Source organism: Zonotrichia leucophrys, chromosome Z (assembly GCF_028769735.1).
Source record: "Zonotrichia leucophrys gambelii isolate GWCS_2022_RI chromosome Z, RI_Zleu_2.0, whole genome shotgun sequence".
NCBI lineage: Eukaryota > Metazoa > Chordata > Aves > Passeriformes > Passerellidae > Zonotrichia > Zonotrichia leucophrys.
The window spans coordinates 74,958,778-74,982,806 of record NC_088200.1 but is presented as its reverse complement, the minus strand read 5'-3'; the positions used below and the strand labels follow the sequence as shown (position 1 = coordinate 74,982,806).

The following is a 24,029-nucleotide window of genomic DNA, read 5'->3' as shown; positions in this document are numbered from 1 at the left end:
AAAGAGAGAGATAAGGCAAACTGCCCACCTGACAAAGGTAATCTGCCGTACAGATGGGAATGGAAAACACCTTGCATTGCAATCTGGAACCTATGTCTGTGCAACCACCTATGACCCAAACCACACCACAGTAAAATAACACCCAGAAGCCCTCACAACTCTCCGGGAGCGGTTCCCGGCCGCGCTGACCGTGTCTGTGCTCCTTGCAGAGAGGAATGGCTGGCACCTTCTGCCGTCTGCTGGCGGGGCGTGCGGCGCCCGCGCTGTTCGCCGCCGCGGGCACGGGCGTGCTGGCCACGGGCTACCTGCTGGGCCAGCACAACTCCGTCAGCGCCGCCGTGCAGGAGAAGAGGAAGCTCTTCCCCCCCAGGTAAGCAGCACAGGTGGGCACGGACGGGGTGCCACCACACAGCCCCCCAGCCGCGGGTGTGGGATGCAGAGCTGGCCCTGCTGACAGCACCTCTGAAACAAACACGGGCAGGAGATTTTTCTCCTTGTTCTCCTTGTATTCATTTTTATTTAAGGCAATCAGCTCGGGTGGGGAGAACCACGCTCACGCCACCGCTGCCCCCAGGAGGGACTCCTCCTGACCAGGGGGCAAAGCCGCACTCCTCTTCCTCCCAGGAGGAAGAGTGCAGCTTTGTCCCATGGTCTGTGAGCACAGTTGGAGGTTCCATCCTCATGAAAGCATAGGAATAAAACCTTGTTCTTTTAGTTTGGCCTTCAGGGTCCTGCCTCTCGTGGCAAGGGGCAAAAAAGGTCTCAGCATCTCTGCAGGCTCCGGGTGTTGTTCATCATGTCCAGACATCACTTTGATTCGTCAGTTTTGTGTAGGCCTGCTGTTTTAGGGGTTTTTGGCTAGGTTTGGTGAGGCATCTCTCCCGCTGCATGCTGGATCCAGTGTCATTTGCATGTTGACTCGATGCCCTTCCCCTCCGCCTGTTTTGTGAAGAAAACAAAAAGTACTCCACAACTTTGTGAAAGTTGTAAAGCCGGTATGTTTATTACAGCGCTGGACACATGTGGGAATTGTTCCCCTAAAATGACACGTACCTCTGGGAACTTCAGGTCCCTTTTTATCCTCCTCTCAAATACATCTGCATACAGTTTCACTAAAGGTTCATACATATTCATTTTTATGGATTTTGTGTGACATTTGCCGCTAGTTCTTTTTGTCAGAAAGAATTCCGAGATCAGGCTGACTGGCCCTTACAGCAGTCCCTGTCTCTCTCTATCATCTTCTGTCTCCTCCCCATTATCTCTGTCCTTCACTGAGCTTAGGCCTTGAAGTCGGGCTAAATAACTATGATTTCTAACCACAGACTCAACTCAAAAATGTAGATTTCACCTAAAGTAACATGGATTTCTATCCTGGAAAATTTTCACTTTGCCTCACACTGTCTGGGTGCCATCTCCTGGGAAGCAGCAGGGTGTCACTTGACAAAAGGCGTAATTCTTAACCAGATATCATCAACAGCAGGTAGTTAACGAAAACGACAGTCATTACAATAACAAACAGTTAGAACTCCACCCTGGCAGCAATCCGCCCAACCTGTGAACTCTGCAACCTTTAAAAAAAAAATAGGCAGTTTTTTGTACTTATAACAACCTCCAGGTCCAGGCGGCTCCAGCCTGCCCGGGATGTGAGGATGCCTTGGAGTGGCTGCCTAGAACAGAGGCAAGATCAAGATAATAAAGTGGGTATTTACCAAAGGCCTTCAAAAGGAACACCTTAGGCTGTCAGAAGCCTCCCAGAGGCTGCACCCAAAATGGATTTTAAAAAATGGTCACAAATTTTTCACACAATTATTCGTTTGGTCCATTTGCATTTCAGGGGTTAATCCTCCAATTACATCTTCAGGTAATGAAGTCATTTACCCCCCAACTCATTTTTGCTTATACTTTCAGGGCCTGAGGCTTCAGGCATGAGGAATTGTTTTGTCTGATTAAAATGTGAGGACACTAATTCACACTCTATATGGAGCTCAGAGTTATACCCTAAAGCAGCACAGGATTTGAAAAATATAAAAGCTACAATCCTAAGGCATCACTGAGATAATATCAGCTCTCAACAAATGCCCCCAAACTAACCAAAACCAACACTGCTGAATGACAACAAGCTCAATATATGCCTCGAGTTTAGTACTATATCATTACATTTAACTCATCACCAACCAACAGCTTTGCAGGTCCAACTTTTGGATCTGCTGATTGTATTGACCCTGCTACAGAAAAATGTGAAAATATTTTCTCCATGCAAGCAGTAATAATGCCTTGTGTTACTGCTGTACTGGAAATACTCCTAATTCTGTTACAAACTGACTGGCTGATGGTTAGAAATTAATTACAGGCCTTTTTCTCTGTAGATTGACTTTGCCAAAGGTAATGCGGATCATGCTCTGACAGGCTTATTTTGTTATTTAAGTAATTTATACAATCCTAGCTAAAATATATTCTTAGAGAAGCACCACAGTTGTACATAAAGAAAATCACTGCCAGTACAAGGTAGCTGGGGACTGACAGAGTTGAAAAATCCCTTGCTGAAGCCTAACATCTTTATTTTCCCTGGCTTCATTCACCCTGCAGCTTTCTGGAAATAATAATACCAAATTAAACCAAACCCTGATATTTCAGAAGAGGCATTGCCCAGCAGGCAGGTCACACTCTGATCTCCACAAGGCTGTGAGAGCACCTGGGGCTGTGAACTACAGAGCACCTCTTCATCTGAACTTAAATCTCTGTGTGGCTGAACAAATCAGTGCTGGGGCTCTTTCCTGCCTGGCTGAGATGTGCCAGTGGGGCTCGGTGCCCTCTCTTTGTGCCCCATTTCCCTGATGGCCCCACAGCACAAAGCACAGAACAATGCAGGGTATGCTCAGCACCGGCACCTTCCTTCCCTCTGAAAACCCAATGCAGCAAGCAGACCAAGGATAATCACACTTTTAGCTTCACAAAGTGCCCAGGGTGATGTCACAATCTGTCCTTACAAATGGGATTCGTGATGGTTGCTTCATTGATCTCAGAGTGCAAAAACCGACACTGCACAGGGGTTTGTAGTGATAATCAAAATCAGATGCACCTTTATTGAATGACCACAGCAAACGCGTTAAGGGGAATGGGGGGAAAAGGGTAAAAGTAGGGAAAAGAGAGGGAGGAAGAGAAAGGAAGGCATATAGCTACCAAATGTAGAACAACAAAGCCCTTCGAAGTCCAGTCAATGAAGTTTGTCTGGTCATGTCAGGGGAGATCTCAAAGACACTGCTCAAGCCTTTATAGGCTCTTTATAGTCAGCAGTCGGTAAGAACCATTGTCTTCTTGGTCCAATGGCCTCACCTGCAGGCAAACGTCTGGCTTTGGTCAGGTTGGCTCCCCCACACACTTCACCAGGTGAGGGCTTTCAGTCCCAGTCTTTGGGAGGAGGGGGAGCTTCTCCATTTAGGGGTTTCATGTCTCAGTCCTTGAGGGAGACGCTTCTCTTATCTCAGTCTGTCTGTCACGGTGGTTGTAAAACACATGAAGGGTCTTATGTGGGGACCACCAAAAGTGACCCCAGAAAAGTCCAACCAGGCCGAAAGGTAGGGAAATTCCAGGCTATTGTTGCCAAAAGCAGGTGCAGGGGAAGAAGGGCAAGGTGCCCCTTCTCCTTTCACTGGGTTCAGTGTTGCATACAGCAAACACACCTGCAAACAGTAGCTTGGCAGGCCAGAAGCTCTGCTCGGGCCTCAGGATCTTGGCAAACAACCATCTCCAGCAAAGCCAGGATTCCCACCAGGGCCTCTGTGGTGGTCCCAGTTTCTGTCCTTTCACAGATCGTGAGGCAGATGAGACAAACTTTGGACAGAGACTCACAGGTGCCTGTCCAGGGCACACAGTAATGCCTTGGTGTTGGAAAAATACCAATGTAGCTGGATGGGATGTGCCTTGGCTGGTCTGGCCCTTGCTGCTTGACCAAGCATGGCAGCTGTGGTGTTTTACCCACAGACACCTTTGGCTGGTGGGTGTGTGGTGTTTTACCCACAGACACCTTTGGCTGGTGGGTGCTGCAGCTGAGCACAGGGAGACAAGTCCAGGCTTGAGGAGCTCAGGTTTCCCTTGCTGGAGAAGCTTTAAGGCGATGGTGAAGGAAAGGAATCGGTTCTGATGGAGGGTTTGGATCCAGAGCTTTTTTCTGGCCCACAGGCCTCTGAATGCAGCACCAGCTCCAACAGAACTCCCTGGGCCCGCGGTTGCTGCTCCTTTAACCCCGGGGAGAGGGGCAGGGAAGGGGCAGGGAGCCACCAAGCAGGGACAGGAGGGGAGGGACAAAGGGACAAAGGACACCTGGGTGGCCCAATGTCCTTCAGGGATAGAGGGCATCTTCGGAATTCAACGCCCTTCTGGAATGCCAGGAGGGACAGACAGTGCTGGGAGGGGAAAGGAGAGGCTGACACACCTGGGGAAAGAATCTTCATGGAGAAACCCGGGGTGTGTGAGGCAAACCATGGCATCACACTGTCCTGTGCTCTGTCCCTGCAGTGCTGACTACCCTGACCTGCGCAAGCACAACAACTGCATGGCCGAGTGCCTGACCCCGGCCATCTACTCCCGCCTCAGGGACAAGATGACCCCCAATGGGTACACCCTGGACCAGTGCATCCAGACCGGGGTGGACAACCCTGGCCACCCCTTCATCAAGACCGTGGGCATGGTGGCTGGGGACGAGGAGTCCTATGAGGTGAGAGGATTCTGCGGGACTGGCCGGGCCTGTGCTCGTGGTGTCATTCCCATCACAGATTCCCAGGATGGAGCAGCATGTTCCTAATACAAGTTATGTCCCCGAGGGTACACTGGGGGCAGGCTTGTTTTCCCTATTTCTCCCTGCTTTTCGACATTAGAAAAAGCAGGAACTTGTGGTATTACCACAGGTGCCCCCTCTGCTGTAGCTGAAGGTAATAAAATGTACCTGCTTGGCAGCATCTGCTACCTGCCTCCAGCAGCTCTCCTCCTTCCTGAAACTAAACTCAATTTATGGGAAAACTGTCCAACTCTGAGGTACACCAAATGAACCTAATGTGGAAATCACATTGTGAAGCAGCAGAGGCAGAAGCAAGCAGAAATGTCTTCTGGGCAGTGCCAGGCATCACTTTGGGTATGAGGAATGCTGAAGACAAACAGCATCAGGGCGGACAGGTCATTGAGCTCTGCAATGAGAAGTGGAAAACAAAAGAAAGATCTCATTGTTACTGACCCTATGGTCTGCTTCCTTGCTGCCTGTTCCTCTGCAGCCTCGCCCGTGTCCTGTGAGGGGGGCCTGGGACATTTGCCACTCCAGACTCGCTGGGTTTGGGGTGCCTGTGCAGATGTGCCACTGCTGCTCCCCTGCAGGGGCTCTGCTGGGGCACACCTGAGCCCAGGGGCTCAAACCACAGCTGCCCCCACAGCAGGGAAGACTCAGGGCACTCCTGCATGGCTTAGAGCCAACAGCCAAGAGGCTGGGGGACTCTGGGTGTGTGTTCTGGTTGGCAATGCACCCCAAACCCCAGCCTGGCTGCTGGGTCCCTGTCTGTGGTGACTGCAGACAGGAACCTCTGCCAGCCTGAAGCTGCTCTGAGGATGTTCCTGTAATGCTGCAGACTCTCTCTATATTCTCTTGCCTCCTCAGGTGTTTGCTGAGATTTTTGATCCTGTCATTAAAGCCAGGCACAACGGCTACGACCCACGGACAATGAGGCATCACACGGACCTGGATGCATCCAAGGTAGGACTGAAATACAACAACGAGACAGGAAAGGCTCTGAGATGCTTATTCCAGTGCTGGTGCTGTGTGCAACAGTACTTTCATTTTTTCTTGATCCAGCCGTGGATACCCAGTTTTAAGTTTAAGGAAATTGGGATGCCAGTCGTGGCCCTGTCAGCTGCATCCCTTTTTCTCAGCAGGGAACTCCTTTGTTCGACCTCTTCACACTCCAGCTTGTCTGCATGACATGCTGGATGTCAGGTCAATATATTTTATTTCTTCTTGTGTCTCCGTCCTGCTCTTTCACATCCTCTGATAAGGGTTTGGTATGTCCTCCTTAAATTTAACATGGTATTCCCTAATTGTCCTCCAGTGCTCTGGTTTGTGTCACAGTTTTATATATAATATAATATATATAATATCACTTGGACAGGTTGGTCAGTGGATGGTCTTACACTGTTTTTAGTTACACAATAGCCTTTTTTACATCTGATGTTTTGCTAAGGTCTGTAACACAGTGTTGGAATGCCAGGCTCTTCCTTGCACCAAGGTCAGGGTGAATAATACTCAGGAAATGTTTTTGTAGTCTCGCTCTGAAGTTTACTATCCTTATCTATTACCAACTCACAAGATGTGAGCTCTCCCTAAAAAGTCCAGAAAGTGCCCCAAAACGGTGTCTGTTCAAGACTACTTAAGTCCCAGTTACCTAATAATAATAATAATAATAATAATGATAATGATAATAATAATAATAATAATGAAAATTACCCAATAAACAGTTGACATCCATATTATTTATGCTTCTAACCCAGCTGTGATCACTCAAAACCCACAATGCAGATATCTTTCACCGTGTTAGAGAAAACCACCCAGATTCGTGAAGAGGAAGGACGAAGAAGGTGCAAAAAAGATAGCTAGTCCACATCCAAAATTCTCCATCTTGGCTCCGGTATACTAAAACCTCAAATCTAAGTCTTTTCACCCTCTGAGATCCCACATTTCTAATCAACTACACACCTGTGCTATTAATCAGTTTTGGAAGCCTTTTCACAGCCTCAGGTCAAATGCAGTGTTCCCTTGTGGGTCTGTGCCTTTCAGCACAGAAAATTTAAAATTCTCAGCATCCAGGGTTCCAACAACACAGAACATTCCTCACACTATTATTTCCATGAGAAATACATAGATATTGTTATAGATGCATATTATATGGTTGGCTCTTCACAGATATTAAAATGAATACTATATGTATTATGTTGGAAAGTTATGCTGTATTAATCTCTTTTAAGTAGTGCTGTATTACTCTCTCTTTAGTAGTGTGATAAATATACTTTTTAGACTATAGCATAATATTAAAATAGAAACTATGTGATGTTTGTAAGTAGCTCAAGGAATGGAAAAGATAAACAAGAAATTCTTTGCATTTTCCTAACTGGTAGAGATAACAAAACCAGACACCAAAATCCCAAGAAAAGAATTATTGCCTCCTTATTGGGAAAGTTCAGACTTCGAGGAACCAAGAAGGTTGATTTACAAGATGGGGGTGAAGCTGAAATTAAGCAGAAATACCCTGTTTTGAAAGGAGTGTTTGAATCATGTATGAGATACATGAATATGCCAAAGGCTATAGCTTTTAAGGGGTAATGCTTTGTTAGCAAGGTGTGCTCTGTGGCAGAGTACCAGGCACCCAGACATGCATAATTCTTTACTTTTTATTGTCTCTTACTGTCCTAATTTTTATTATTATTTTCATTACTATTAAACTTAAAAAATTTTAACACAAGTGAATTTCGTTTTTCCCAGATATTGTACTCATTACACTACTATTTCCACGAGCCACACAGTGCACACTTAAGCTGATAGATTATATTTTTCACACAAACATACACATAAAAAAAGGTTATAATTGATACTATCTCTAAGGAGTTATAATCACTAACAACATGCATAGGCCAATACATGTTATGAATGAGGACTCTATATGTCTAATGTAATAAACGACAAAATTAAAATTTAGGAGCAATTTTGATTGAGCAGCAATTTTATATAAAACAATATAATCAAATATAATCAAGCAGATAGATACAAAAATAAATTGGGCAGTGGTTTCGATAAAACATAAGCAAAACTGATTGATCAGGGTATGGGGGAGAGTTTTTCTCACTCTGCCTCATGTACAAAAGGCAAAAGGATCCAAACACAACTTATCTACTGTATGCTAATATATAATCATCAATATTCTCCTGTAAATCTCCTCCTCCTATTTTTGGATTCTTGAAATCTCTGTCACCATACTGCACAGTACAGGCTCCAGTTGTTGCTAAGGGGCCTTTTGGCTCTTCTGATGAAGGCTTCTCCTCATCATCACTGTCCTTTGAACAACCCCTCCAGCTGCACATGTGCCCCAAGTCTTGTGTCATAGAAGCCAGCATTAGAATCCAAAAATAAGCCTTATTATTTCATAGATACCTGGAATCATCCCAATTTTGTCCATTTCAAGGCCGACTAATTATCCCAAGGTCTATTCTGTTTTGGGATGTTACTTATCTCAAACTACATCCTGCCTCCTATTTTCCCATGAACATCTGAAAACATCTGTTTCATGGCACTAATTACATCTCCTTTTCCTCTATTCCTTTTTGATTGTATTTGCCAGGAATGATGAATCTGACTCCATGTTCTCAGAAGGCCAATTTATTATTTTAAGATACTATATAATATTAAAGAATACTGAACTATACTAAACTAAAGAATACAGAAAGGATACTTACAGAAAGCTAAAAAAATAATAATGGAAACTTGTGACTCTCTCCAGAGTCCCGACACAGCTTGGCCCTGACTGGCCAAAGAGTGAAAACAACTCCCAGCAGAATCCAATGGAGCAGTCACCTGTGGGTAAACAATCTCCAAACACATTCCAAAGGGGCAAAACACAGGAGAAGCAAATGAGATAGTATTGTTTTCTTTTGCTCTGAGGCTTCTCAGCTTCCCAGGAGAAAAATCCTGGGTGGAGGGTGTCACTATAGGACACGAAATAACACAACACACACTGCTGTTCTCAAGGCAAAAAAGGGAAGTTTAATTCTGACTCCAACATTTACAGATTTCCAAAAGTGACAGTGGATTGGAGGATGACAGTGCTACTCCTCCAATGACACTGGACAAACCAACAGTGCATCAAATTTCTCCTTCTCCATAAAAGAATGCAAAACAATATGTTATTTACATAAAGTGCGCAAGAAAGTTCATTACAAGAATGTAAACATCAGAGGGCTTAGAAAAATCAGGGTGACAGAGGGGATTTTTTCAGAAAATGTGAATGCCCCATTTTTAAACAAATATTTCTAAAACACATAACCGATATAGTTACAATGGTTAGCAAGAATCACACTAGTTTATCACACACATAAACTACTATTGGGTCGTTTTCCACTGCGGATTTATCACACACATGTTATGTTTGCCCAATTATCCCATCATCCAAAAAACCAAAAAATATTAAAGGTAGCAGGAATTTCAATTGAACAGCTTAGAATATCTAAAATCGGATACGCTTGAAATGTTGACAATAGAATTTGGTTAAAATAAGGGATAATTTGGTTCCAATAATAGCGCATAAGCAAAGAAAATACCGCGCGGGGTACGGAGTGCAGTGTCTTTGGAGCCCTGCCACCTCACATATGAGCTTGTCAAGCAAAAATTCCCCCTTTTTGTGCCGTGTGTCAATGCCATCTCCTCCCATTTTCGATTCATCACACTTCCACCTCTGCCCTCATCACCACCTTTGCCACGCATGCTCCACCACTGGTTTTGGTGGTCGCACCACTCTTTGGGGGTCGTCACTGATGAAGGCCTCTCCTCTTCCTCGATGTCCTTTAATTCACCCTTGGCTTACACATGTGCATCAAGCTATTATAATGTAAGCCAAAACTAACATAATATAAGATAATATTATATTTAAGCATCAAAGCAATAAATCTCATATAATTAACATTTTCCTGGGACCCAACCAGATTTTCCTTTCTTTCTGTTAATTTTTAGTAACTGTTATCCCTTGCTTCTTCCTGCCTTGAACATCGCAGGAAAAGGGGTGTGGGGGGGGTGGTGTATGTGTGTGGAACACCCTCCTCTCCCTTTCTTTCTTGGCATTACACCTTTTAACTATTCAATTATTTCCAAATATTAATTACTGTATCAACATTGATTACTGTTTCAATTTTGTCAGCACGAAGTTTTTCACAGAAAGAGTGGTAAAACACTGGAATCCTCTACCTAGGGAGGTGGTGGAGTCACCATCCCTCCATGTGTTTAAGGGAAGACTGGATGTGGCACTTGGTGCCATGATCTAGTTGAAGTGTTAGAACATGGGTTGGAATCGATGATCTTAAATGTGTCTTCCAACCTAAAAATTCTGTGATTCTGCGATTCTGCGATACCTGTTTACCACGTAACTGATACAGCCACAACGATCAGCGCAAATCACACTGGTTTATCACGCGCATAAACGCGAAAGCCAATACCGTCAGGTCATTTTCCACCGCGGACTTATCGCACGCATAAATCCAGAAGCCAATGCCACCGTTGTGGTTGTTTTTCCCCCCCTCCAGATCACGCACGGGCAGTTCGACGAGCGCTACGTGCTGTCGTCGCGGGTGCGCACGGGGCGCAGCATCCGCGGGCTGAGCCTGCCGCCCGCGTGCAGCCGCGCCGAGCGCCGCGAGGTGGAGAACGTCGTGGTCACCGCGCTCTCCGGCCTGCGTGGTGACCTGTCCGGCAAGTACTACAGCCTCACCAGCATGACCGAGCGCGAGCAGCAGCAGCTCATTGATGTAAGTCCGCCGGCGTAGGATTGACGGGGGTGGCACGGTCGGGATGGATGGGGATGAGAGATCTCTGAGGCCAGGTCAGGGATTTGGGGTTTATTGCACAGGGCCTGGGTGCAGGCCCTGCTGGGAGCTGCAGCCACAGCTCGGACCAGGCCCCAAAGAGGGAGAGAGGTAAAGGGAGAGAAGGCAAGAATGGGGTAAAAAGAGAATGGGAGCGTTAAAGAGAGGATCAGAGGGCAAGGTTCATGTTACAGTACAATAAATCTTTTTCTGGGCTTGGAATTTGGGGTTTATTGCAAAGGGCCTGGGTGCAGGGCCCTGCTGGGAGATGCAGCCACAGCTCAGAGCAGGCCCGAGAGAGAAGAGGGGTAGAGAGGATGACAGGGTAAAAGAGTAAAAGGGTAAGAGAGTAAAAGGCGTAAGAGCATAAGAGGCAAGAGCTAAGAGACAAGAGGTAAGAGTAAGAGTAAGAGTAAGAGTAGGAAAGCGAGGTTCTCATTACAGTACAATAAATCATCTCCTGTGTTGAATATTCTGATTCTCACTAACCAATCTAGTCCAAGATACAAATCCTACAGCATTTCCATACAGCCTGTAAGAATCATTACATTACCATCCTGTGTTACATGTTAAACCCTACAAACTCCTCTTTGCACCCTTCTGCCAAGCTGTAGGGTCTGCTCTGACCCTTGGGCCTGTCTGCAGGCAGAGGGTGTTGTTCCATCAAAGGGGGATTACCTTCAGTTACCACACCATTGTCTTCCCGTTGTTCAGTAACTGAGGTATCTCAAAGCTTGCTTTCATTTCCACTTCACTTATAGTTTCTATATTCCCAAAATCTTTTGCCAGGCAATCATATTTGTAAGGCTTTCCTGTTTCATCTTCCCCAACATGCCAGCAGCACCTGCGTAGGCTCCGGTTTAGTTCAATCTCTGCTTTGCCCGCGGGTTAACAGCATCATTAACCTGTGCCTAATCGGCTGTCAAGGTTTGTAATTTAGCAAGCCACCCAGCCTCTGTATTTCTGTTAAGTACACCACTGTGCAGGTCTGAGGCGTGGATTTATATGCCAGAGAGTGAGGCCTGTGTCAAATCAAATCCATGTGGCTGCTGCCACCTCTGTGGACAAGTAAAGAGATAAATTCAGGACCTTTCCTTGGTCATCTCCTTGAGCAAACTGTGATACTATCTGTATTTATGATTCTAACTAAAAGTATTGCACTGAGATAGGTTTCACATGGGATCTCTATTCCATTCTGTGGCAGTGGGGGGCTTTGCTTGTGATTTCTCTACATCAAAATGACGCTAATTCTAATTTGCCAAAACTTGGCTGTAATTTCATAAGTGAACACTACACAAATTCTAATTTCCCAAAAGTAGCGGTAGCCTATTGCACCCAGGTGACTTTTTCCCAGCCCTGTCATTGTGCTCAGGGAACTGAAGGACCAGGCCCATAACAAGAGTTTTCACTGTCACACAGATGGAAAGACAAGGATTTCACCATGGATTTTGTCACAGCATGTAACGTGTCAAACAAAACTTGTATGTGCATTTTAAGTGTCCAAAGGAATGGCTGTACCCTCTTAGCTATACTCATGGCACATTATTCCATAACATCAAGCAAAGGGGAGCTGATGAAGTAACTTAACTATTTATAACCCTGGAACCAGGTGTCTGGATTAACCAGGAGTTAAGAATTTATGTAAGGTTAGTATTGAATATCTGTGGTGATACGTTTATTAACAAGATGTTGATGACCTGTTGCAGGTTTTATTTTCAGCAGGAGACAGCTCTTCAGGATGTAGAGGTTGAAAGGGGAATGTGGAAAATGTAATTCCTTCATGGTTTAAGGCTAAATCCTGTGGGAAGTGGAATAGGCTTCACTGATGCAGCATTTTATCTCGTTTTCTTTTGTTTCGTGGTTGATAACACACATTTGTGTCCCTTTGAAGAACAGAGAGAACTCTACACCTTTTCTTCCTGCACGGTTGGGGTTCTGCATGCATCGTGTCCATTGCAAAGCATTCAAAGACGAAAACCTAAGTGAAATGAGGAAAACAATTATTTCATTCTTCATTAAGGGAAAAATTAACTAAAGCACATCAATGTGTCTACCACGTCATATGCCTTCTGGATAGATTGCCTCACTATTTCTAGTTAAGCTCTAGGTTTAAAAAAAAAAGGAATAAAATCAACAACACTGCCAGCAAAAAGCCCTCGATATTTGATATGGCAGTGTTGAAGGAATTAAGAAATACTAGTTTTTTTGGCACACACATGAAAATCAATATAAAATACGTATTTTCTTGGCGGGGGGGTGGAACCCAAAGCAAATTGTTTTAAAAGTTCTAAACTATTAGGCATGGAGCAAGCTGGTGGCACAGCATGTGCTACATTTATTAAGTCACAAACAGCATCTCTGTTAAGGAATATAACAAGCCTATGATTCCAAAGGCTTGAGATTAGCATTGATTCAATTCCTACCTTAAGTTCATGCTCAGAATAAATATCTAAATCTCCATGCTGGAGAAGTATCTTTTCAGAACTACCTCTTGTTATTGTTTGGTTTTTGTTGGGGTTTTTTCCCCAATTTCTCTAAGAACTCGTTGACTTCTCCTATGCTGAAATGTGTCTGAATACAGAGGAGATCTCTGGAGCCAGGTCCTCCAGAGCATCCTTTGCAGTGTCCATGTGGATTTAGGCCCCAGCACCCATCCCTCCCTACATCTGAAAAATGTTTTTGGCAAAACACATCAGCCAGCATCTGTGAGAGTTAAGAAAATCTCCCGGGTAAAGAGATTTTAATTTCCAGCAAAGGAACCGTGCTCCCAAGCCGCACTGTGCGATTTGCTTGCACTTCCACTGCCCTCACAAGAATGCACTGGACAGGGTGACGGTGCTTCCTGGATAAACTGGAGCTGTGTTCTGTTTTCTCTGTCTCTCTGCCTCCCTGTGGCCCTGTCCCGTGCCCAGGATCACTTTCTCTTTGACAAGCCCGTGTCCCCGCTGCTGACATGTGCTGGCATGGCCCGTGACTGGCCGGACGCCAGGGGCATCTGGTAGGTGCTGTGACCTGCAGGCTCCCGTGTCCTGCCCAGGATTGTCTTACAAACCTCCTTGCTCGTGTGCTAACCCTGCACGAACCCGCGCTCACAGCATGCCCAGCTTGCTTCAAAAAGAGAAATGTTTGAATTCCCGGCGCTGAAAGCACCCCTTTCCTTCCAAATGAGCTGGATGAAAAGGAGACAGGGTAGCTGGATCTCCTGCTCTGTTCAAAGTCTCTTTCTACTGCCCCAACAGCCTTGATTTTGGGCCCAAATACAATATCTGCTGTGGAGATGAAGGGGTAAGCAGCTCTGAGAGCCCAAACCAACAGCAGAGGATGGGGCAGCTGTGCAGTGCGTCCATCCTGCTGCACTGCAGGCATTGCCAGACACTTTAACCCTGGAAAAACAGGCAGAAAGCATTCTGAGGAATCACCTAGTGTGATACCTGATCACCCCCAAACCCAGCGACCTGCTGGAAAACTGTGAGGATTTTTTAATTTCAACAAGCTTCCTATGAGATTCAACAAGCTGCAGGTTCTTTGGTCCCAATGGAAGTTTGAGGAAAGGGATAAAGCTTGAGGCATCCATTCATTGTCTCTACAAACAGAAGTACCAGCAGCATAATTGCTATCCAGGGATTTCCTGAATAAAACAGACCTGTGTTTTGGCTTCTTTTACATGGGACATACCAGGGAGAATGGAAGGAAAAAAATTAGTGTGATTGGAAAGTACTTCAGTAAGCCGCATCTTGAAAATCTCCCTTTCTCTTGCAAAAAAAAAATTGCTGTCAAAAAGCGTGTACATTGTGGAAAAAATTTTGCTTTTGATGATCCTGTCCTTGTCATGGGCTGCAGGACCATTTCCACCACCAGCACTGCCAGCAGTGGCACAGTTTGAGTGCATGGTCCTGACAGCAATGGGGACACTCACTGAACTAAAAGGGGAGGGGAGTTAGGCCAAGCTCAGACTATTTATAAAACCCTCCCTCAGCATTTGTGCACGACTCAGGAGGAGGTGGCTGGACCTGGCCTGACCCCAGTGTCAGGACACAGGATGTGTACCCTGCTCAGCGCTGCCCTGGCCAGATCCAACTGCAAGGAGGAAAAGGAGACGTGGCAAAAGACCAGCTGAAAGTCAGGCTCTCAGTGATCCTGAGCTTTCACTTTCATGTGCCTTAAGCCTGGTGGTATTTCACTGCTGGCACAAATGAGTCTGATCCCATCCATCACCCTCTACGTGCTGTAGGAAGGTGTCAGGAGCCAGGGATCCCTCTGTCTGTCCCGAGCAGCCCAGACCCTGCCAGGGGGCTCAGAGCCCAAAATGCCCCTGTGGGTTTGATTATGACCCGTGGAGCAAGTTACCAACCCCAGATGAAGATCTGCAAGCCACGACAAATTAAGTAGAATGACAGTGAATTTATCACAGGGTGAAAAATAGATTTTGTGATTTTTAGAATGGGGGTTCAGGAGCAAGATGGAGGAATCTGGGCATGTCCAGCTTTTCTCCTTCTTCTTCTTGGCCTCCATCTTCTGGGTGATGGTGGCTCTTTTGGATTGGTTTAGAGTAGAAGCTCACTGTCTAACACAGGTGATGGGTATTGGGAAGTAACTGTAAATATTGTACAGGTAGTTTTCAGTATAAAAAGATAACACTGCCCTGGGGCAGGCAGGGTGCCTCTGACTGTCCTGCTGGACAGACCTGGGCAGGGCAGGAGAAAGAATTTTATAGATAAGGAACAATAAACAACCTTGAGACTGAGAACTGAAGATCTCTGGTTCCTTCATCAAGTGCCAGGTTGGGAAAAGAGACTTTTAACATTTCTTGGGGTCACTCTGCCTGGCTAGAGAGCCCAACAGGAAGGCAGGAGTAGGAGACTGGCCAAGCAGAGGAAAGGCCAGGAGAAGTGACCCAGCACCTGACAGCCAGCCCTGACTGCCTGTTTGGGGCAGGAGTGGGTGCTCAGTGGTTCTGTCCTTTCTGGCTGAGCACAAAGGACAGGATGAAGGCACATGAAGGATCCCAGACACATCCCTGGAGGGATGCAGACACCCAGTGCTCCCAGGGACGCTCGGGCTTGAGGCAGGGGAGAACCAAATTAAATTAAATTAAAAATTCTTACTTGGCTGCCAACAGCATGCATGTGTTTGGGTTTTCTGGGAGGGGGCAGAGCTTGGCTTCTCCCCTGGCTGCATCCCCAGCTGTGCTCCCGAGGGAGGGCCACAGGAGCCCCTGCAATGCCACAGGGATGCATGAGGGATCCCGTGGTGGAACCAGCCCCCAACCCTCACAGCAGCTCCTTTATGGCACTTTAACATCTCTGCTGCTTGGGAAGACTGTGATAAAACTAACGATGCTGACAGTTATTTCTCCGGGCTTGCATTTTAAAGATATTAATTTTTTTTTTCCTCCCCTCTTGACTAGGCACAACAATGAGAAGACATTTCTCATTTGGATTAATGAAGAGGACCACACCAGGGTGATCTCCATGGAGAAGGGTGGCAACATGAAGCGTGTCTTTGAAAGATTCTGCCGTGGATTAAAAGAGGTAGTGTCTCAGTGAGCTCATCATTCCTGCTTGTTCACTGCTGTCACCCCTGCTCACTGTGGTTCCCACTGAGCTGACATCTCCAGGGCCAATGAAATGAAGAAATGAAGTCACATCAGTCCACGCAACACCCCACATCAACACAGCTAAAGCAGGAAACATGGGCAGATTAATAGCTGAGTTGTAGGGGAAGATAAATAAATATCCTGTAGTCGCAGGCCCCCAGCTGGGTAAAAATTAGCATTGACTCCATGATGCTCAGAAGGCTGATCAGTCCTTTATTATGCCACAATTATTAAGAAACTCCTTGCCCTTTCAGACAGTCATGATACAACAGGTGGACCCAATTGATCACCATCAGCATTGTCTAATTAGCAAACCACCCTTTGGTAAACAAATCTCCATAACGCATTCCACATGTGCACAACAACAGCTGCAGCAAGTGAAGATGAGAATTGTTTCTCATTATTTTCTCTGATCTTCTCACAGCCTTCCCAAGGACAATGCCTGGGAAAGTTGTGCACTGTTCTTTGTGGCCAGAGAGCTGCTGCCACAATATACCCTTTTTCTTTTTCTTTTTCTTTTTCTTTTTCTTTTTCTTTTTCTTTTTCTTTTTCTTTTTCTTTTTCTTTTTCTTTTTCTTTTTCTTTTCCCTTTTCTTTTTTCTTCTGTGGGAAATCACAAATGAAGCACTTTGTTTGGGTCGTTTGATTTGCTTGATTGAAGACTTTATTTGGCCCATCCTCCTGGTTCTTATTTCTGAGGCTGGGAGCAGAGTGGAAGCTGCTGAGGTTGTGCACAAGACTGAGGGTTTAGCACCCACTATTTTGGGGAGATATGGGGGTTTGTGATTAAAATACTAAGAACTGATAGTCAGGGCTCCTGAGTATTATTTTGTTATAGCTAATCACAATGATAAGAAAAGCTTGCTGGGACAGGGTATGGGTTAAAACAGTTTCACCCAGATGATCTAGGTATGACTCAGGTTGGGTCTGAGCTCAGTAAAGCCCTCTCACCTGCTCTGGCACCAAAATAAAGTTGATTTACCAGAGAAATAGGTATTACTGTGCCCCACAGGCAATATCAAGGAACCCTGGAATGGTTTAGGTCAGAGTTAGGGTTTGCAGTGGGTTTTGGAGCACAGAAAAGGGGAAATCTTTGGACCCAGAGATGGGGCAACTGAGACGTGTTTTCAAAACGTTGATTCCATTTTCAGTCTCCTTTGAAGGGTGAGACAGTACAGATGTTATAATTCACTCCATCACAACCAGAAGTTAACTATTTGTTAATTGCAGTACACTGCAAGAGTTTCTTGGCCTGTCAGCTTTAGCCACACTGTGCTGTAGATGCCTTAAAGCCAATTATCTACAATTACCCCTTGTGGGTCCCAGTGCAGTGCCTCTTTCACAGTTCTGTTTCTCCACAGTATCCAGTCTTATTTACAAGGCCATCCTCTGTAACTTGTTTCTAGCTCCATTTCTCTCTCAGCAATGTCTGTCCATTCCATGGCATTTCTAAGCCAGCATTTCTTGTCTCAAGGTTTGCACACTGTGTGAGCCTTCTGTCAGGCTTTGAGAACTCTCTATAAATCCATTTCCCACATCAGTAGTCAAGAGAAGGCGGTGAATAAATCCTTCTGGTTACCTGAGGAGTGCCAACATTTGTACCACACCTGGACCAGACTGCGCCCAGCTGCAAACTCCTGCCACTGCACTGGCACCTGGCAGTCAGGCACTTGTAAACCTGCCCCTTTTTGCTTTGTTCCTGTGCCCACCCAGGTGGAAAGGCTGATCAAGGAGCGGGGCTGGGAGTTCATGTGGAACGAGCGCCTGGGCTACGTGCTGACCTGTCCCTCCAACCTGGGCACGGGGCTGCGGGCAGGGGTCCACGTCAAGCTGCCCAGGCTCAGCAAGGTACACGGCACTGAAACGGGGCAAGGGGACACAAACGTGACGTGGTTTAAACGTGACACGGGCCAGCTCTCCTGGGGTGTATAAGGGAGCAGAAGGGAAATGACAGCTTTCATCAAAAGGGTGTGTGTAACAAGGTCTGGGGATAGGGCATGGCTGAAGGGGCGTGCTGTAACGCTGCAAATTGCTGTATTTGCTGTGGAAATCAATCTGCCTAGCGCGAAGACACAAAGAGGGGCTGTACCCCAAGGAGTGAGAGAACTCTCCCCCTCTGCCTGAGGGTCACAGCACCGCAGGGACTCTGCTCACACACACAGTGGGAGGCACGTGGAAACTCAAGGCTGTTTCTCCTGGCAGGACCCCAGGTTCTCCAAAATCCTGGAGAACCTGCGGCTGCAGAAGCGCGGCACCGGCGGGGTGGACACGGCGGCTGTGGCTGACATCTACGACATCTCCAACCTGGACCGCCTCGGGCGCTCGGAGGTAAGCTGCTCCTCCTGGGGTTTCCTTCTCTTTGGAGTTTCCTCCCTGCTTTTGAGCTGAGATCTGTACTGACACTGGCCCGTGTCCCTCTGCTGAGCTCACTGGATCCATGGCTGTGACCGTGGTCTGAGCATGAGGGGAGAGATGAGCATGTGAATCCATGTTTCAGAAGGCTGATTTATTATTTTATGATATATATTACATTAAAACTATGCTAAAAGAATAGAAGAAAGCATTTCATCAGAAGGCTGGCTAAGAATAGAAAAGGAAAGAATTACAACAAAGGCTTGTGTCTTGGACTCTCTGTCCAAGCCAGCTGAGTGTGATTGGCCATTAATTAGAAACAACCACATGAGACCAATCACAGATGCACCTGTTGCATTCCACAGCAGCAGATAATCAATGTTTACATTTTGTTCCTGAGGCCTCTCAGCTTCTCAGGAGGAAAAATCCTAACGAAAGGATTTTTCATAAAAGATGTCTGTGACACCATGGCAGGTTTTACTCCTTGTGGATCTGGTCCAGTGGAAATGCTCACTGAAAAGAGAACTGTTAACGTGCATGAAGTTCTTGGTAAATGCTCCTGGCCTGGCAGTGCAAAAACCAACCCTGAGCAGGCTGCACAAATATGACCATGTGCTGAGGATCCCCATGAGGGTATGCAGGTGCTGGAAGGAAGCAGGCACGGAGTCCTAACCCACCCAGGGACTCAGGCCCTAAAGCAAGACTTGGTGAAGGCTGTTGTGTTCCTTTCACTGCTGAGTCACACACTTCCTCCAGGGTTACACAGCAGCACAAGGCTTCCACCCACAGTGACTGAGGAGCTGGGGCTATTTTCACATGTCCTCTGAGAGCTGTGTTGTCTTAGTGTGAAAAGCCAGGTGTCTGCTAAGAAAGGCAGGAGCCTCCCCTGAAATGGAAAATGTAAAACCCCTCCCTCTGAATTATTGTAATTTTGAAATGAAGGGGCTCTCAGGCAAAGAGACGGGAGCAGGAATAACAGTTCTGTACTAGGAACATTAACAATACAAATGCAATAGTACAAAAAGGAAATAAAACAACTGAGAGAGTGATCACAGTCCCTGCCCCTGAGTGCCAGGGGGTGTCCCAGCCCCATCCCAGGGGGCTCAGCCCTCCTGCAGTGCCAGCTGTGGCTCTGCTGCAGCACGGATCCTGCACAAGGGGGGAGTTTTCCTCTGCAGCTCCAGGGCTGCTGCAGATGGGCCTGGGCTCCCTCTGGCCATGCAGGGCAGCAGAAAGCTGCTCCTCTGGCCATGCAGGGGGCAGAGGCTGCTGGGGTGTCCCAAAGCTCAGATTGGATCCAGGGAGGAATGCTTGGCTCCTCCCCTGGGCGGGGCATCTCCCCACGGGATGCTGGGATTGGATCGGCCCTGCAGGGACACTCCCTGGCCAGGGACAGGAGGTGATTAATGATGAATGGGCCATGGACAGAAGGTGATTAATGATGAATGGGCCATGGACAGGAGGTGATTAATGATGAATGGGCCACGGACAGAAGGTGATTAATGATAAATGGACCATGGACAGCAGAGAGCTCCTGGAGGGAGGATTGGCTGTGGGAGAGATAAAGAACAACTGCCCCACCTGGGTTTAACAGATGGTGGTAGAATACACACTTCTGCTTACACCTTGCATTGCAACATAAAACATGTGTTTGAACCAGAGATTGAAATCCATTAATGATTAAAAACAGGATTACACAGCATGATGAATTGAGTCCTGCTGACAGACAGCCTAAGCCTACACATTTTTGCTTACATGAAGAGTCCCACTGAAGTCAGTGATGCCTCCTACAGCAAGGATCCAAAGGATTAAGGCAACAGATAAGACACAAGCCCTACCTTGGAGAGTCTGAAATCTAAATAACACAAGACATACCCAAGGGGATAAGAAAAGTTTTATTATAGGATAAATTTTTTCAGTACATAATTAAATAAATGCCATTACATGGTAAATGTGTTTGCAGAACTGAATTATGCTCCCAAAGGTGCAAGATAAAACTGTTTGTATTCCTGCTCTGTTTCAGTTACTGGTCAATGCAAACTTAATATGAAATTGGTTTTCTTATGGAGGCTGCAAATTCAGACCTCTGAATTCCCAACACAGCCAGTCTGTAAAAGACAATAAAACAAACTGCTAAGCCACTGAAATGCTTTATAGTAAAAACAAATCCCTTGAAAATCGGCAACTGCCACAATAAAGAGACAATGGGATTTAGTCTTCACACTTTATTTCAACAAGCCAGTTATTAAAAGTTGCTAATGAACCTAATTCATGGAGACTAAGAAATACCAGCTTTATCTTGCTGCCTCACAGTGCCACAGGGTCTGTGGTCCTTAAACGTCCCCTGCCTGCTGGGGACAGGGCCCCTGTTGGAACAGGTTATGAAGACACCACCACCCCCTGCCATGCAGAATTTTGAATTTTGGTGCTGCCCTGGGCCTGGAGTGAATCCCACCCCTGGCAGTGTCACTCTGATGCTTGGAGTGGCTGCCTAGAACAGGGGCTAGACAAGATTAAGGGAATAAAAGCAGGTATTTATTAGAGGCCTTCAATGGGTACAGTCTGGGCTGTCAAAAGCCTCCAATGGACTACACCCAAGCTGGTTCATGGTCACGAGTTTTTCATAAAGGTACAAGTTTGGTCCACTTGCATTTCAGGGGTTAATCCTCCAATTACAGCTTCAGGTAATGAAGTCATTCTCTCCAGGTGTGCCCCTCTTAATTCACTGCTGTTTGCATCTGAGACAATAAGGTGTCCTTGAGTTTCAGGCCTAGAGAGGAATTGTTCTGTCTGAATAAAATGGGAAAACAGTAGGGAAAACACGGTGTGGAGTTTAGAATTACACACTAAAGCAGTACAGGGTGTAAAAAAATATAAAACCTAGATCCCAAGGCATTAAGTGAGGAGTCCTGAGCTGCGTGCTGAGCCTGGCAGGATGGGCAGGCTGCTCTCCCCAGGGCAAGGACACAGCCGGGCTTTGTGAGCCCCCTCAGGCACTGCCAATGTCCCTGCCCGTCCCAGACACATCAGGGACACCCACCCTGAGCCCCCAGCAGCACTCAGGGCTGCTGTGAACCAGGACAAGCCTCCTTTGTGCTCTGCTTGCACCAGTATCCCCCTAATTCACTTCCACATCCCTGTGCTCACACATCCCACAAGCATGGGGTGTTTTGGGCTTGGGAGCTGGGAGACACAGCAAGGGCTTCAGTGCTTCATCAGGCACTGCCTGGCAGGGCTCAGCACTCACAGCACAGCTGCTCTGTGCCCTCAGCCCCTCGTGCAGAGTGGGGAACACTCTGGGCCAGGCATCTCTGCTCAGCAATGTCCTGCACCCTCTCAGGGCTCATGGTTGGAACAGGTCCCTCAGCTCCTGCCCCATCACCTGGTGTAGGGACTTGTGCCTGGCTGGTTTGTTCCTCTGGGAGCACAGTTTGGTGGAAATAGCTTCATGGACCTAGCTGAAAGTTTCTGCTGCTCGGGGCAAGCAGGAGAAGGGAATTACTGTGGCTTTGCACAGTGTGCACTCCCTGAACCAGAGGAGGTGTGAAGCCTGTGACCCTCCTCACTTTCAGCTTTGTCTGCTGTGGTGGCAGCCCAGGCCAACTTCCCCCTCTGCTATTAACAGATGAGTTAAACTCTCTGCTACTACAGCTCTCCTCTTGCTGTTGCAGGTGGAGCTGGTCCAGATCGTCATCGACGGGGTCAATTACCTGGTTGACTGCGAGAAGAAGCTGGAAAGAGGCCAAGACATCAAGGTGCCACCCCCCCTGCCTCAGTTTGGCAGGAGATGAAGTTGCTGGTGATGGCCGCAGCTGAGGCCAAGCGTGGCTGCCTTTGCGATGGAAAGGCACCCCTGTACATCTCTGTATAAATGCATTGTGTAATAAAACACTGCCTGACACCTCAGGTCTCCTCCATGCCTGCCTGCACTGGTGTCCGGTTTTCGGCTGTTTGGAGGGCCTGGAAAGGCCCGGGGTGGCCTTGGGGCAGCCCGCGTATCAAAGGACGAGAAGAGGCTTCAGTTCTTCTTTCGGTCTTTATGTTTATTAATTGTTTATCTAAAAGATTTTCTTTCAGCCCGACAGAGCTCTGCTCAGCAGTCAGCCATGAGCACACTCCCTGCCCTCCGGGCGGTCACCTATCTTTATACCCATTGTTACGTGTACAATATTTATCATTTTTCCCCAATCCTTTTTATTTTTATTGCCCGGTGCACTTTCAGTAATGACCAATCCCAAAGTGCCACCATCACCACAGAAGATGGAGGAGAAGAAGAAGAAGAAGAAGGACAGGACACGCCCCAATTCCTCCATCTTACTTCTCTAAACCCCCCTGTACATAAATCCTAAACCCTGTGTCTCACCCTCTAATTAACCAATCCCTTCACCATTCACCCCGGTGAAACCCTCCTGTCCTCATACAGGTGTCGTCTCCTGTGTAGGGTCAAAGTCCAGCCACCAGACACTTCTGGCAACATTCCAGGACTCCCGAGCCCCCCAAGGGTGGTCTTGGTGGCTCGGCACCTCAGTCCTGGGGTGCTGAGATCCCACACACTGGCACAAAGTGCTCTGGGTGCAGCTCTATTGGGGTGCACCCACACAACCACCTTGGGATGCTTTTTTGGGGGATTGCTTCCCTTTCTTGGCTGGTGGTAAGAAAAGTACCACTTCAGCTGTGCAAGAAGCACAAATCTCTAATTCTATGCAGCACCTGTGGACATATTTACAATGCCATCCTGCTCGTTTCTGCCCCGTGCCCTTGGGCTGCTGCAGCCTGGCCCCAAACCCAGCAGGCAAATCAGTTTGCTGATATTGTGCATCTCACCTAAACCTGCCCAGCTCCAGTCCCCCCTGCAGCTCTCAGCTCCAGAGGTGACAACATCTGCCTCAGCTGTTCTCCCCAGAGTCCCTGAGGATGTGCTGCCACTCCAAGGGACATCTCCATGCTCCCCATGGTCCACGTGCTCAGCAGCACAGCGGGGAAGGAAAAAACCAGCAAGCGCTGACAATCCCACTGATTGCTGCTTTTTTGCATATGGAAACTCAGTGTTTCACCAGCCAGAACACCAGTTCCCAGGCAGGTCCCTGGGTGAGTCATATCTGCAGAGCTGTGGCTGGATAGCTGGCCCATAACTGGCTACAGACTTTTTGAAGGCACAATTGGAAGCTAATTGAGAGCTAGATGGTGAATTAGCTGCTCTTGAAAATCAGCAGCAGGGTGTGCTGGCTCAGAAGGAGAGCTGCAGAGTGTAGAGCTTCCATGTGATTACTGTTACTTCCTGGTCTATGCTGGGCACATTCCCTGGCATTTTGCTGCTGGCTTTCCAAATGCTGGTTAATAATAGTAATTCTGGGGGAGGGAATCAGACTATTGCTGATTCTACATAGAAGGCAAATAAGCAAAACTGGAAAGACTCCACTGTTAGCCCTCCAAAACTCTCAGGTCAACACAAAACCCAGCTGTGGGCCAAGTGTCCTCAGAT

General features: G+C 47.0%; 1 protein-coding gene across 1 annotated transcript; it reads left to right on the top strand.

The window, feature by feature from the left end:
- Positions 1-215: 215 nt before the first annotated feature.
- CKMT2 (creatine kinase, mitochondrial 2) lies at positions 216-22,445 on the top strand. The gene is made up of 9 exons (XM_064735905.1): positions 216-370; positions 4,516-4,714; positions 5,642-5,737; positions 10,321-10,542; positions 13,512-13,597; positions 16,007-16,130; positions 17,909-18,043; positions 18,398-18,523; positions 22,219-22,445. Exons 1-9 carry the CDS (start codon positions 216-218, stop codon positions 22,336-22,338), a joined length of 1,263 nt encoding a protein of 420 aa, XP_064591975.1. The 3' UTR covers positions 22,339-22,445.
- The last annotated feature ends 1,584 nt before the right edge of the window (positions 22,446-24,029 follow it).